This window comes from Heloderma suspectum, chromosome 1, assembly GCF_057233095.1.
Source record: "Heloderma suspectum isolate Gila_16-S chromosome 1, 16-S_ref, whole genome shotgun sequence".
Lineage (NCBI taxonomy): Eukaryota > Metazoa > Chordata > Lepidosauria > Squamata > Helodermatidae > Heloderma > Heloderma suspectum.
In genome coordinates, this window is record NC_139458.1 from 73,366,951 (window position 1) to 73,382,259 (window position 15,309).

Here is a 15,309-nt window from a genome sequence, read left to right on the forward strand (position 1 = left end):
GGCGCTCAGCCTTCCTTATAGTCCAGCTCTCACAGCCATACATTAGTACTCGGAAAACCATAGCTTTGATTATACGAACCTTTGTCGGCAAGGTGATGTCTCTGCTTCTTACTATGCTGTCTAGGTTTGCCATAGCTTTCCTCCCAAGGAGCAACCGTCTTTTAATTTCATGGCTACAGTCACCGTCTGCGGTGATCTTGGAGCCCAAGAAAATAACATCTGTCACTGCTTCCATTTCTTCCCCTTCTCTATGCCGGGAAGTGATGGGGCCAGATGCCATGATCTTCGTTTTTTTAATGTTGAGTTTCAAACCAGCTGTTGCACTCTCCGCTTTCACCCTCAACAAGAGGCTCTTTAGATCCTCTTCGCTTTCTGCCATTAGGGTGGTATCGTCTGCTTATCTGAGGTTGTTGATAATTCTCCTGGCAATCTTAATTCCGACCTCTGATTCATCCAACCCGGCGTTTCTCATGATGTACTCTGCATATAAGTTAAATAAACAGGGCGACAATATGCAGCCTTGTCGTACTCCTTTCCCAATTTTGAACCAATTGGTTGTTCCATGTCCGGTTCTTACTGTTGCTTCTTGACCCTCGTACAGGTTTCTCAGGAGACAGGTAAGATGGTCTGGTACTCCCATCTCTTTAAGAATTTGCCACAGTTGGTTGTGATCCACACAAAGGCTTTAGCATAGTCAATGAAGCAGAAAGAGACGTTTTTCTGGAATTCTCTTGCTTTCTCCATGATCCAGCAAATGTTGGCGATTTGATCTCTAGTTCCTCTGCCTCTTCGGAACCCAGCTTGTACTTCCGGTAGTTCTCGGTTCACATACTGCTGAAGCCTAGCTTGTAGGATTTTGAGCATAACCTTGCTCGCATATGAAATGAGCGCAATTGTATGGTAGTTTGAACCCTCTTTGGCATTGCCCTTCTTTGGAATTGGAATGTAAACTGACCTTTTCCAGTCTTGTGGCCACTGTTGAGTGTTCCAAATTTGTTGGCATATTGAGTGCAGCGCTTTAACAGCATCATCTTTTAGGATGGAAATGGCATGCACCACAGCAAATCGTGAATTTTGGTAATTAATTGACCCATGATTTGCTGCCATTACAGGTGAAGCAGGTCAGACTCAGTTCCTGGTATTGTTTTATGGATTATATTAGAACTGTACCCATGAAACGAAGAACACCAACTACTCATGGCTCAATTTGGAAGGACTTGTTTGGGTAAGATGTGATTGGATTCTAATCAATTTCTCTATGAATGTAATGACATTGTCTATTTATATCTTGTCCCTGTTGATTGTTGGATTTTGTATATTTTATGAATTTAAAGAAAAAAAACAATTTAAGTGAAAAAAATATTTAAAAGAAAAAAAATAAATTGAAATCCTACAGTGTCCTCTGAACCCCAAATCCTAGCTTGTTGCTCCACTTACAAAGCAGGATTTGTTCTTGCTTATGAATCCTGGCTTATAAAGGAAGCAACGAGCCAGGATCTCAAGTTTGGATGATACAGTAAGCTTTTGATTTCTGGTTACTTTATCTGGTCACAAGAACCAGGTGGATGGGAACTCTTGTCCATGATAAGCCATGTTTCTCCAGAATCCTGGCTTATTGTTCCATGCAGCTGTGGCCAGTTTGTAGCACATGATGCAAAAAATTGTAGCATTTAAGTTTTTAAACTTTTAATTCTAAGGCTACTGCATAAATTGGAAATCACTGGTCTGCTGACTAGATCATAATTATTTTGGCAAGGAATCTATGTTGCTTTGTTTCAAGAGCATTACAATGTTATATACATTTCTTTTGGAGGGGTGGTGGAACAACGTTACAGACTAATATGACATACAGTAAGTCACACTGAACTAACCTGAAATGCTGTACAGAGAAAACAGTATGGCACAGCCATCGAAAATAAAGGGGGCAAGTCTCAAGGATGAAGCACTTCAGTAGTGCGAAGAAAGGTGATAACAATCACATGATTTAATATGCAGTCTAGTAATTTACTAGAACATTTTTCTTACTGGATGTCATCCATTATACTGGCCTATACATGTGAAACTCTTTCGAAATGAAAGACCACAACATATGAGAAGTTACTTTATTTCCTTTTTAAATATACAGAAAGATATTTTAAAAGGACAAGAACATTATACAAGGCTCAAATTTACATTTTTGCAATTAGAGGATATCAATATATGCATGTATGTAAATAAAATTCCATTTATCTTCCTTATAATTCAAATCAGTGTCATTAGCACTGCGTGTTCACTAAATACAGATTATACTCACAGTGAACCCAAACTGCATAGTCATTAAAGAAATGACAAATGACCACTCACCCTTACCCGTGCATGAACTTTGAGCGTATTTGCTAGTAAAGTCCAAACACATAAGAACAGAAGCCAATTTACTTCATTGTACTCTTTTTCTCAAATCAGGAGAGTTTCAGCAAGGAACTGACCAGTGAGCACAAGCACCCAATCCAGCTAGGTTTCTGCGTACATACCCTTAGCTGGATAGGGAACTGTGTGCAAACATGCGCTCCCTGCCTAATTCCTTGGCCTGAGCAGACAACTGTGCCTGCATGCACATAGCCCTTTAAGAGAAGCTAGAATCCCACCCACTGCCTGTTAGGGGAGGGGGGCTCAATTCAGTTCCCCTAGTTTCCCTTCCTCTCCAATCAACTGATTGGTGAAGTGCCTGCTTCCTCTAAAGGGCTTCATATGCTCAGCCGTAGCTGCTGTGGTTGTACACTGCTGAAGTCAGTAAATAGCAACATTCATATGCAACTGAATTCCAGACTAATCTTACTGAGTACAATTCAGCCAGCATTAAAATATTTTGAAGTCCAAATGTTTTCGATTTAAGATATGTGCTTAACTCTCTAATTGAAATCAATGGGACTCTCAAGTGCTGGCTGGATCATGCCCACTGCTTTAGCGATCTAATTCATTATTTGACTGTTTGCGAAGTCCACAGTGAAAGTTACACTCACTCATCTTCTTCCTCTTCATTAGACATCTTGTTTCCCAGCCTCTCTCTCCAGATACCACAACAAGATGCTGTATTAGGGACATTGCTAGATCACTATTTTTTCTGGGAGAACAGAAGTAATTATTCCATGTTTTGGAATCACTCACCAGAAAAATAGTGCAGGATGCCAAAAGCAGTGTGAGATCCTCCGGCACTAACATAGAAGTACCTCTGCAGTTATTCTAAAACTACTGTGGCAGAACAAATCCAAGTATAATTCTCCTGTAAAATCCAAAGTATAGTATGAGCAAATGGATATCTAATCAAAAGGTGTTGCAGTATATGAATATGGCTAGGACATCCACACTGAAGGATGAACATTGGCTAATCTCTGCTTAGCATGCAGTGTTACTGGAACACTTTGCACTAACCTCAGCACATATGTCTCCATAACAACTGGTTTTCGTAACCAGCTTTAACCTTTGTTTGAAAGTTGCCATAATTATGTTTGTCTGCAGAGGGATTTACCATTTTTGAAAAACCCAGGAAAACAACAAACCCTTCATGGCAACATTCCAAGGACAGACAGCACAGAAGACAATTTGCACTGTACAGAGAAACTTAAATGGATAAATAAGCAAAGATTTTAAAGGAATTATCTAAATACTAAAACATAATTAACACTCTAACTCACTCTACCTACCCTCTTAACAGTGATAACTCCTCCTCAGTGCACTGATGTATATTAAGTGAGAAATCTTATCTTCTGGTTCCACTGCCTGTCATGTCTTCTTACTTTGCCAACTGGAGGCTTATCTTCTTTTAAAAACCATTTATTTTCTCTCACAAAAATCCACACGTTCCTTATCTTCCCTCTTAAAATCTTAAACATACACAAAGGGGCTCCAAAAAGGGAGAAGGAAGGCTAGAACACACATAAAATGTACCCATTTTACTTTTAAGACAGAAAAAAGATAATTCCTTGGAAGAGGATAGTTAAGGCATATTAGGATAGTTTTTCCTCTCTCATCACAAGTTCTCTCTGACATAATCATGGTTATAATCAATACACAAGGAAACATGACTCAAACATTTCAATCCCACCTTTTATCAATGGAGCAGCCTCAAAACATCACTAGCTATTGAAAACAACTTGTTTGTGTAGTTAGCATGATGACACCAGACAATACACAGTCACTGAATTCTCCACAGAACCAAAATGTAAGACTCAAAGAAAGGGCCTTTGTACAAATATTGAACTATTGAACTTCCATCTTGATTTAGTTGTTCTATCAGCCTCCAGATGCTGAAAAGCAGATGCACACTTGAATGGCTTTACTGCAGTCTATGGTCTATGCTGGCCCACAGTAAGCAAGGTACCATTGCTGTAGATAACATCTGGCCACACAGATAGGCCATGGGAGTGGGGAGTCAAACTCCTGGGCTGTACTGATTGCAGAGATGAAACATATTAGTGGGGGGCTGGGGAAGAATGTATTTTACAAGGCGATCATCTGGCTATGCCAAAAGTGAAATATTTAATTTTGGATGAATCTAAGCCAAATGAAAGCTTTCATGTTGATTTAAGGAGTCAACTGGCACTCACATTTTTCCCCTCAAAGTATTCTCAAGTAAATCCCAAAATCTTCCACAGTGTGCTTCTTACCTGCACGGCTTCACCCTCAGACTGTTGCTCTGGATTACTAGATGCCTGACAACACTGCACCACCAAAGAATGTTACATACCATGCCAGTCGCAGACTTATGGGCATGACACGACAACCTACCCTGGCAAATAAGCGATGCAGTGTGGGTTGTTGTCAGAACAGCTGTCAAAGGTTGCTACAGTTAGCGCAAATGGGAGTGAAAAAGGAGGGGCATGTAGATCTCTGTGAAAAAGACTTGCTGGAGACTAGGGCAAGGATTTTGTTGGGTTGGCAGTGCTGGGTCCGGACAACGTGCCAACCCATCGTGGGTTGAACAACACCTAAAACAAGCCATGGATTGTTAGGGTGACTTGTTGCCCACAAACAAGCCTCCCTACAGGAAGTGGTCTAGGTTCTCATGACACGACAACTCATCGTGGGTTGTTAACCACGATGGGTTGTCATGTCGTGCAAATTTGGTCTATGGCTACTTTGAGAGCTGGTGGAGGAGGAAAGAGATGCAGAGTAAAGTATGGAGGAATTAAATAAGTCTAAACACATTATTATTATTATTATTATAACCAGATGCACTGAAGCCATTAAACGGGTCACATGTCCATTCTGAACTGCTGCTGATACACATGACAGAAAATATTATATATTCTTTTACTTGGATTAAGATTGCATCTAAGGATGACAGAAGGCAGTTTGTAACATCTAAATGAGTTATACAAAGAGCAGACTCTGGTAGAAAAAGCTGACTCACCAAGACTCACTTATCCCACTTCTACTACATCCAGCCATTTCTGGTTCTGATTCTGATACTTGAGCAATTGGGGGTGGGGGGCAAGGTTGTGTGCATTTGTGTTTTGACCCAACAAACGTTTAATACATGCACTTGGGCTAGTCATTTCCCTTTATGTAAGCATCTTATTACTCCTTGTATGACTTTTTAAGAGACTCAAATATGGCAATTCAATCTAGTAGAGCCCGGTACTCAGAGCAGATGCCAGTTGAATCCAAAGAGGATCTGGTTAATTTCCTGGCTTCGAGCAATCTCTTCTATGATGCAGTGTTGCTGCCATAACAAGTGGAGTTTCCAGTATCGTTCATGACATAAATGCAGAGGGTTGCCTCTTCTTCAAACAGAAACAAGAAGAAGGGTTAAGGAAATTGATAAGCACTTCAACATTTGGTTTTATTATGACTTTTATTAAAGTAGTGTATGTTAAAAAATGGTACCCACTAAGAGTTAACAGTTAACTCACAAAGAAATGTTAAGAGACATTGACGCCTGTCACTAGTTTCATCACAGAACGTTTGCTAGCAACAAAAGCCTCTGCTGTATGGCAACCAAACAACAAGTTACTATCCATTGTAACTGTCATATAGTCACTAACACTGTTACTATCATATGAGAAATGCGTATTTCTGCTGAAAAGGATAAGAACACTCAGAAGGAGTTTGAACAGCTATTTAAAAACACCAAGACAAGGGTATTTGCCAGATCTTTTGGGCATCAAATAACAGTAATACAAAAATAGTATATAAAAACACAGAAATCAACAAGATGGGAGTTTCTTAGGAGATAAAGAGCAAAACACCCACTTACATCAGATCTGGATCTGTTTCTCCATATTCATCTAAGTATGGTGCAGGATAGAAAGCGCCTCTGGTTTTGCCCCCAATCAGGATAACTTTGCAGTCCCTGATTCTGAAGGAGAAAACAGCTAAGTTAAAGAGGAAGTGCCAAGGAGACCAGTGATCTGCAAGTACTTTCAGTACACAAACCATAAGAATGTGCAAGCACCTATTGGAACTAGAGAAAAGCCTGCAGAAGGGGGTGGTTTGAAGTTGACTTTCCTGCCATCTCCTTCCCCAGCAACCGTCTGAAAAGCCTCTCCCAAGGATCAAGTATAGGGTGGGCTGTGGTGGGCTGTGGCACAGTGGTCTGAGGGGAAAGAGGGGATCGCCAAAAATTGGGTGAAGGCACCTTATGTAAGCGGAGTGCCTCCTCACAGAACATGCCTCTGCCCAAGTTTGAGGAACTGACCCCTTATCCCACAGCACCTCCCCTGGGATCCATCCCATCCCACTCAGCAGAGGGCTCTTGCCCTTCGTAGAGGCTTTTCAGAGGGCTGCCAGTGGGAGGAGGGGGTGGGAAAATCATCTTCTGCCCACCTATGTCTGTGGGCTTTTCTCTGGATCCACCCCATTACAGATCAGGTTTTACGTAAGCAATGCTAGTGACTACTTCCAGCATCCTTTAGATGTGGACATTTGGAGTGGGGGGAGAGAGGAACTGACTACCTATTCCACAACAATTCCAATTCATTTCTGTGAACATCAGGATATTGTGCCACAGTCACCAAACTGGGGCTAGTGAGAGTATAGCATCCAGAGAACTTCTGCTTTTAACAACCAGCTCAGTAACTAAAGCAAAACTGCAGGATGAGGACCTAAATAAAGAGACAGAGGCCTCTGCCAGTCCAACTCACAATTAATTATTTTATTATTTAGTTTAGGATAATCTAATTCTAAAGTATTTTTAAGTTGCATCACAGGAAATGGACACACCAAAATTCATGTGTATCCCTTTGTATGCAAGTTATGTTCTAGAAATAAAGTAGAAGATAAATCTGCATGTCATCTGGCATAACACCAGCCCATCACTGCCATTCATTTTATTTCCTTTGGTCAATGAGCGCTACGTTCCAGTCTGTTACCTACTTGAGAAAAATGCACGCTCCAGCACCACAATAGATGGCATGTGAAGTGCAGGCTCCCAGCTCTTCCCCATTCACGAGCTCCTGACAGCAGGTGTTTTGAGAACACAGCATAGCCCCACAGAACAAACACAATACAGGATGTTTGGTTTCATCATCAGAGGATCGAGGGCATCTGAAATGTTAAAGTTAACTAGAGAGTGAAGTTTGAAACCAACATGGGAGTTTAGAAACACACTGTAGGAAACACATCATTAGTTAAAAGTCTGCTTCATTGGTAACATCCATTTCATTAGGCCTTCTTTAGAAACCAGATGGCCTCAGTGGCACCGAGTGCCTTCTATCAGCTAACTGGACAGGGATAAACTAGCTTCAGTAGTCTGTGCTCTGGTAACCCCCAAATTAGATTACTGCAATGCGCTCTACATGGGGATCCCTTTGAAAAAGGTTCCGAAGCTGTAGCTTGTGCAAAATGCAGCAACCAGATTGATAGCAGGGACCAGAAGGTCTGAACATATAACACTGATTATATGTTCAGTCAGGGGGGCTTTTTGATGTTGGCCCCCCTGACTGTGGAACCCTTTTCCCAGTAATACCAGCCTGGTGCCAACATTTTCATCTTTTCAGCACCAGGTTAAGACTTTCCTTTACGAAAGTCTTGACAGCATATATAAGGTTTTTTAATGTGTCTTGGGATTTTAAAAACTGCTGATTGTGTAAAAACAGGTTTTATATTTTTGTATGGTTGTATATCATGCTATCATAAGAACATAAGAGCAGCCATGCTAGATCAGACCAAGGGTCCATCTAGTCCAGCATTCTGTTCACACAGTGGCCAACTGTCAACCGGTAACCCACAAGCAGGGCACAAGTGCAACAGCACCCTCCCGCCCATGTTCCCCAGCAACTGGTGTACATAGGCATGCTGCCTCTGATACTGGAGGTAGCACATAGCCATCAGGACTAGTCATCATGGCGATCACTCGTGAACGAGTAAGATTGTCTTCCAAAGATAGAGTCTATATAGATAACTCTTTAAAAGGATTAGACAGATTCATAGAAGATAGGTCAATCAACACATTAATTTCTAGCAATGGGTCTGCAGGTGGCTGTAAAGGCCGATTCTGGATCTACACAGCCTCCCACAGTGAGGACATAGGTTTCCAGGTGGAAGGCGGTCACGATGAGGGTTTGCTTGACATGCCTTCGGCTGAGCTCGTTTCTCCCTTTCGCTCTGTACTCGTGCTTCTTCAAAGTCCATAGCGACTTTAATATAGGCTGACCTCCAGTTGGAACACTCATGAGTTATAGCTTCCCAGTTCTCAATGCTTATGTTACATTTTTTTTAGATTAGCTTTAAGAACATCTTTAAATGTCTTTTGCTGTCCACCAATATTCCGTTTTCCATTCATGAGTTGGGAATAGAGTAACTGCTTTGGAAGACGATAATCAGGCATTCAAACAACATGGCCGATCCAGCGAAGGTGATGTTGGAGAATCATTGTTTCAACGCTGGTGGTCTTTGCTTCTTCCAGTACGCTCACATTAGTCCGTCTGTCTTCCCAAGTAATTTGCAGAATTTTTCGGAGGCAGCGTTGGTGAAATTTTTCAAGAAGTTGGGAGTGGCGTTTATAGATGGTCCATGTTTCACAGGCGTACAGTAAGGTTGGTAGTACAATGGCTTCGTAAACAAGCATTTTGCTCTCCCTGTGAATGTCCTGATCCTCGAACACTCTACGCTTCATTCGGGAGAATGCTACAGTTGCGGAGCTCAGGCGATGCTGAATTTCAGTGTCGGTCAGCTTTTGTGGAGAGAAGGCTGCCAAGATAAGAAAAGTGATCGACATTTTCCAGCATCACACCGTTAAGCTGGATTGATGGCACTACAGAGGGATTGGTTTGTGCTTGCTGGTAAAGCACTTTGTGTTTTTTTTATGTTAAGCGAGAGGCCGAGATTTTCATATGCTTCTGCGAAGATGTTTAGGATAGTTTGGAGATTTTCCTCTGAATGTGCGCAGATTACGTTATCAGTATATTGAAGTTCTATGACAGAGGATGTAACTACCTTACTTTTTGCTTTCAGCCTACTGAGATTAAAAAGTTTTCCATCTGTTCGATATACGATTTCTACACCTGTGGGAAGTTTCCCTTCAACAAGGTGTAGGATCATAGCGTTGAAGATAGCGAATAAGGTTGGAGCAATGACACATCCCTATTTAATGCCTGATCCCACTTTGAATGGATCACTTTGAGAGCCATTGTTATCCAAGATTGTTGCCGTCATATCGTCATGGAGGAGCCGCAAGATGTTCACAAATTTATTAGGGCATCCGGTTTTCAGAAGGATGGTCCAGAGAGCAGTACGATTTACAGTGTCGAAGGCCTTAGTCAGATCAATAAATGCCATGTACAGGGGTTGGTTTTGCTCCCTGCATTTTTCTTGGAGCTGTCGTGTGGTGAAGATCATATCCACTGTCCCCCTGGAAGGGCGGAAGCCATTTTGGGATTCAGGGAGGATGTCTTCTGAGAGAGGTAGAAGGTGGTTTGCAAGGATCCTTGCCAGGATTTTGCCTGCCATAGCTAGAAGGGAGATGCCTCAATAGTTTCCACAATCTGTTTTATCACCCTTTTTAAAGAGAGAGATAATTATGGCATCCCTGAAGTCTGCTGGGATCTCTTCCCTCATCCAGATTTTTTCGATGAGCGTGTGAAGCTGTTGTGTAACTTCAGGCCCACCTTCTTTAAAGACTTCAACAGGGATCCCATCCGGTCCACTAGCTTTATTATTTTTCATTTGGTTAATGGCTTTACTGACTTCCTCCAAACTAGGGGATACTGCAAGCTCATCTCTGGTTTGTTCTTGTGGGATTTACGAGAAAACCTCATCAGCCACAATAGAGTTACGGTTAAGGAGGTTGTGGTAATGCTCTTTCCAATGCAGTGCAATAGACTCTTTGTCCTTTAGAAGTTTGGCACCATCTATTGAGCGTAAGGGGTTTGTATAATGGTTTGTTGGTCCGTAGATGGCCTTTGTGGCATTAAAAAAGCCCCGTGCGTCATGGGCATCTGCAAAATGCTGGATTTCTTGAGCTTTCTTTATCCACCAGGTGTTCTTAAGTTCTCTAATTCGTCTTTGGACCTCAGCGTTTGCACTGGCATAGATTTTTTTCTTAGCGGCACAGTTGATGTCTTTTTGCCATATTTGGAAAGCTTTCCTTTTCTTATCAATAATATGTTCAGTCTCCCTATCATTCTCATCAAACCAGTCCTGATGCTTCTTAGTTTGGTATCCGATACCAGTTCACAGGCTGAGATAATGGAAGTCTTCAGTTTATTCCAGTGTTCCTCAACATTTTCGGGGGTTTCCATAGGTCGATGTTCCTTGAGGGTTGTTTGAAAGCAGGCTCGCTTAATAGGGTCTTGAAGGGCTTGGGTGTTCATTTTACGCCTTGGTTTTCTTCCTTGGAGCCTACGTTGAGGGACAATCTTAATGGCCATCGTGGAATGAATTAATCGATGGTCTGTCTAGCACTCATCATGGCTCTAGTGAGGAGTACATCGCAGCGATCTCTGGCACGGACAATTACATAATCTAGAAGATGCCAGTGCTTCCATGATATTTTAATTTTATTTTTCTGACAAAAAAGTGTGTTGGTAATGACAAGATTATGCTCTGCACATTTAGTCAGAAGTAGAATTCCATTCTGGTTGCTATTGCCAACTCCTTCCTTCCCAATGGTCCCTGGCCACAAATCAAAATCACGCCCAACTCTTGCATTGAAATCACCCAGGAGGATGATTTTATCCTCCTTAGGTATCTCTGATAAGATGGTGTCCAGTTGGGAGTAAAAATTTTCTTTGATGTCTTCATCAGCATCTAATGTTGCTGCATAGGCACTTAGAATAGTTGCCTGCTGGTTTTTGGCGAGTTTTATTCGGAGGGTTGAGAGTCACTCATTAATGCCAGTAGGAACTTCTGACAAGAGCTTCATAAGAACATTTTTAATAGCAAAGACTACTCCATGTATTCGTTTTTCTTGTTCAGGCCCTCCTTTCCAGAAGAAGATGTAACCTCCTTTTTCTTCCTTCAGTTGTCCCTCTCCTGCTCTTCGAGTTTCTTGGAGTGCTGCTATGTCAATGTTAAAATGTCTCAGCTCCCTTGCAATGATGGCAGTCCTGCGTTCAGGGCGTTGCTATCTGTATTGTCCAGCAGTGTCTGTAATTCCATGTTCCAAAGTTCATTTGTCTTTTGCAACCGCTAAATGGTGACCCCACTGGACGCGGTAATCCAGTCAGGGAGAAGATGAGGCAGACTATGTTTAGGGCACCTTTTCTAGCCCCCACCCCATACGGGGTGAGCAGAGTGGATCCTGAATAGGACTGCTCAGTCATGGATACAGCTGCTGAACTACTCAACTGCCTCGGTCCTTGAGTCAGGATGACTGAATTTGTATCCACCGCCCATGTGCCAGTCCATAACTAAGGTCTTCCAGATTTCACAGTCCTGCCCCATTGCCATTTGCCGATTGCCATGGAACTTTTGGTTGGTTGGGTTTAGATTGGAAGACGCCTATGCGTGAATTTGTTTTGTGTGTGATCAGTGCACAATGATCAACACACTGTCTTCACAGAAAAGGCTCTAATCCAATGGCATGAATATCATGACAATTGGTGGTCTTTTATCTGTTGCAGCCTTCATCTGCCTTCTCAGCCGTTGTAACATACACCTTGTTATCTTCCGGCTGTTCTGCCGTTGAGGACTTTCTTGGATCGTTCTTTGTCTGGTTCTTCCCCCTTGACCTTGCCGCCATGGGTAACCCTGCTGGGAGTACATAACTCCTGATGACTTCACTCACAGGGTTCATTGGAACACACAAGCCCACTCACCACAGCAAGGTGACGATCCAGCGAGTAAGATCAGGACTAGTAGCCTTTGATAGCCTTCTCCTCCTATCTATCCCTTTTTAAAGTCATCCAAATTGGTGGCCATCACTACATGTTGTGGTAGTGAATTCCATAGTTTAACTATGAACTGTGTGAAGGAGTATTTCCTTTTCTCTGTCCTGAATCTCCCACCAATCAGCTTCATGGGATGATCCCGGGTTCTAGTATTATGAGAGAGGGAGAAAAATGTCTCCCTATCCACATTCTCCACACCATGCATAATTTTGTACACTTCTATCATGTCTCCCCTTACCCTCCTTTTTTCCTAACTAAACAATCCCAGCTGTTGTAATTTTCCTTATAGGGCAGTTGCTCCAGTCCCCTGATCATTTTAGTTGCTCTTTTCTGCACTTTTTCCAGCTCTACAATATCCCTTTTAGGTGTGGTGATCAGAACTGTGCACAGTATTCTAAGTGTGGTCGCACCATAGATTTATATAAAGGCAGTATAATATTGGCAGTTTAATTATACATTCCTTCCCTAATTATGCCCAACATGGAGTCTGTCTTTTTTACAGCGGCCGCACACTGGGTTAACACTTTCATCAAGCTGTCTACCACAACCCCAAGATCTCTTTCTTGGTTGGTCACTGCTAGCTCACATCCCATCAGGTTATACTTGAAGTTGGGATTTTCTGCCCCAATGTGCATCACTTTATACTTGCTTACACTGAACCACATTTTGTCATTTGGATGCCTAATCTCCCAGTTTAGAGAAATACTTTCGGAGCTCCTCACAATCCCTTCTTGTTTTAACCACCCGAAATAATTTGGTTTCATCTGCAAAGTTGGCCATTTCACTGCTTACTCCTAATTCCAGTTAGTTTATGAATAAGTTGAAAAGCACTGATCCCATACAGATCTCTGAGGGATCCCACTACTTACATCACTCCATTGGGAGCATTTACCATTTTATCCTACTCTCTGCTTTCTGTTCTGTAACCAGTTACTGATCCATAAGAGGACCTCTCCACTTATTCCACAACTGCTAAGTTTGCTCAGGAGCCTTTGGTGAGGGCCTTGGTTAAATGCGCGTGCACACACACACACACACACTCTAAAACCACCATATATATACAATAAAGCCATGATTTAAACACAATAAAACCAAAAACTATGATTTTATTGTATAGTTTTATATTATACTACCATTTTTGTATAACAGTTTTCTATTACGCTATCATATTGTTTTTTTAGGTTTTAATGTCTGTAAACCACTTAGGGAGCTTTGGCTATTGGGCGGTAAGGAAATGTAATAAATGAAATGAATGAATGAAAAAAGCTTCTGGTTCTCACCTAAACTGAGAGCCTTGATTCAAAAGGTAGCTGTAGTCGTCTGGAAGCTCAATCAATTTATTTCTTATCCTCGGGTATCTAAGTAGTTGAAGTGAAAAGTATTACTACACTCCAGGACACAACTATAGCCAAAGCAACAATTGGAGAAGTATTCTTCTGCTGAACTTTGAACTTTCTACAGTTCCCCAAAGGTTTGACTTGCACAAGCTGATGATGCAAAGACAAGAAGCTTGCAAGTGATAGTTATGCATTAGAATTACACCTACTATGGGGAATTATAAAGTCATCAATTGAAAAATTGCACAACCCAGCAGCTTTCCTTCCTAGCACTCTTTCTAGATAATTATCCCACTCTAGAGATGCATGCAACTAGGTCTATGTAACCATTGTTACAGATGCAATGTAAGAGATCTGTGATTGGATTTTCCGACTTTTTTGTATTCACCTACAAGCAGCTGTGGGGGCTTTGATCAGAATACTGGCAAAGGAAGAGGGGAGGTTTAACTCTCCACCTGGTCAGTTCCCTGTGGGGAAACCTGAGAGGCTAATAGCAATTTTGGATGACTGATATATCTTAGTCTCCAGAGAGACTAGCATTGTTAGTCTGCTGCACCAAAAACAAAGCATCTTAAAGACGAATACATTTATGATGGCATACGTTTTTGTGGACTATGTTGGCTGTAGGAGTCATGCCATAATCAATTTTTTGGTCTTTAAGGTGCCAAAACTCTGTTGTTTTTATAAATATGAAAAGTCCTTGAATTTCAGAGCTCTTTGCTTGCAACAGAAAGGACTATTATTTGAGAATCACAAGACAAACGTCTTAGGTCAAAACAGACACAACATGGGAGATCTTTGATCAGATCTCCTCGTGTTTTTATAGTTATCTAAAAGCACCAGTGTGGAGCTCTGAAGTGGACTGGAGGAGCCGCAATGTGTGTGCCCTAAAAGGTGCTTCTGGGTAACTATAAAAACATGAGGAGATCTGATCAAAGATCTCCCATGTTGTGTCTGTTTTGACCTAAGACATTTGTCTTGTGATTCTCAAACAGTAGTCCTGTCTGTTGCAAAGCAAAGAGCTCTGAAATCCAAAGAGATTTCAAATGCTTTTTATATACCAAAGTACTTTGCTATTCCAAGAAAAAAAAATGTTAGAAGTCTGGCAGGAGATGCACATGGTTCTGGGCATGTCTAAAGAAGAGGTGGGGAACCTCTTTCATCCTCAGGGCCAAATTCAATTAGGGAGAAATTCTTGGGGGTTGTGTTCCAGTGCTGGGTGGAGCCAAAGGCAAAGGAGCAGGGACAAAAGCAAAAGGAGTGGGCTCAGAATTACAAAAAAACCCAGCATATTGTAAATTGAAGTTCTTACAGCCAGTGACTGAGCCTTAGGAGAGGCATTTCAACCATTTAGAGTGGTGGGGGTGCACAAAAGCTGGGAAGCCACCAAATGACTGGTGGTTGGGGGAAAGATGGTGAGGTCAGGGGAAGGGTCCATGGCTGTCTGGGGAACTCCGGAAGGGTAGATTAGGACCCACAGAGGGCCGAATCTGGCCCATGGGCCTGGAGTTCCCCACCCCTGCTCTAAAGCATGCCTCTGAATTAGAAGTTATACAAATGGGGCATTGTCACATGACGTCTTTACTTGGAAGGGTTTGGCTCCTCAAATATATGGCTGGCTAGTTATTGGTTATCTGGACTGATACAGGGTTGGGTGGGGTCCT

General features: G+C 42.0%; 1 protein-coding gene across 8 annotated transcripts in view; it reads right to left on the reverse strand.

The window, feature by feature from the left end:
* Window positions 1-2,088: 2,088 nt before the first annotated feature.
* The window catches only part of UBR1 (ubiquitin protein ligase E3 component n-recognin 1), a 112,894-nt gene continuing 99,673 nt past the window's right edge, over window positions 2,089-15,309 (reverse strand). For 6 of the 8 annotated variants that reach the window (XM_084847611.1, XM_084847621.1, XM_084847601.1 and 3 more), the window contains 4 exons: window positions 13,589-13,666; window positions 7,354-7,524; window positions 6,236-6,337; window positions 2,089-5,762 (listed from right to left, as the gene is read on the reverse strand). In XM_084847611.1, coding sequence (XP_084703737.1) covers window positions 5,621-5,762; window positions 6,236-6,337; window positions 7,354-7,524; window positions 13,589-13,666 — 493 coding nt within the window. In that variant the 3' untranslated portion in view covers window positions 2,089-5,620. Of the gene's footprint in view, window positions 5,763-5,816; window positions 6,338-7,353; window positions 7,525-11,992; window positions 12,169-13,588; window positions 13,667-15,309 lie in introns of those variants that run through there. The other 2 variants (XR_014789637.1, XM_084847656.1) reach the window with 2 other exon arrangements.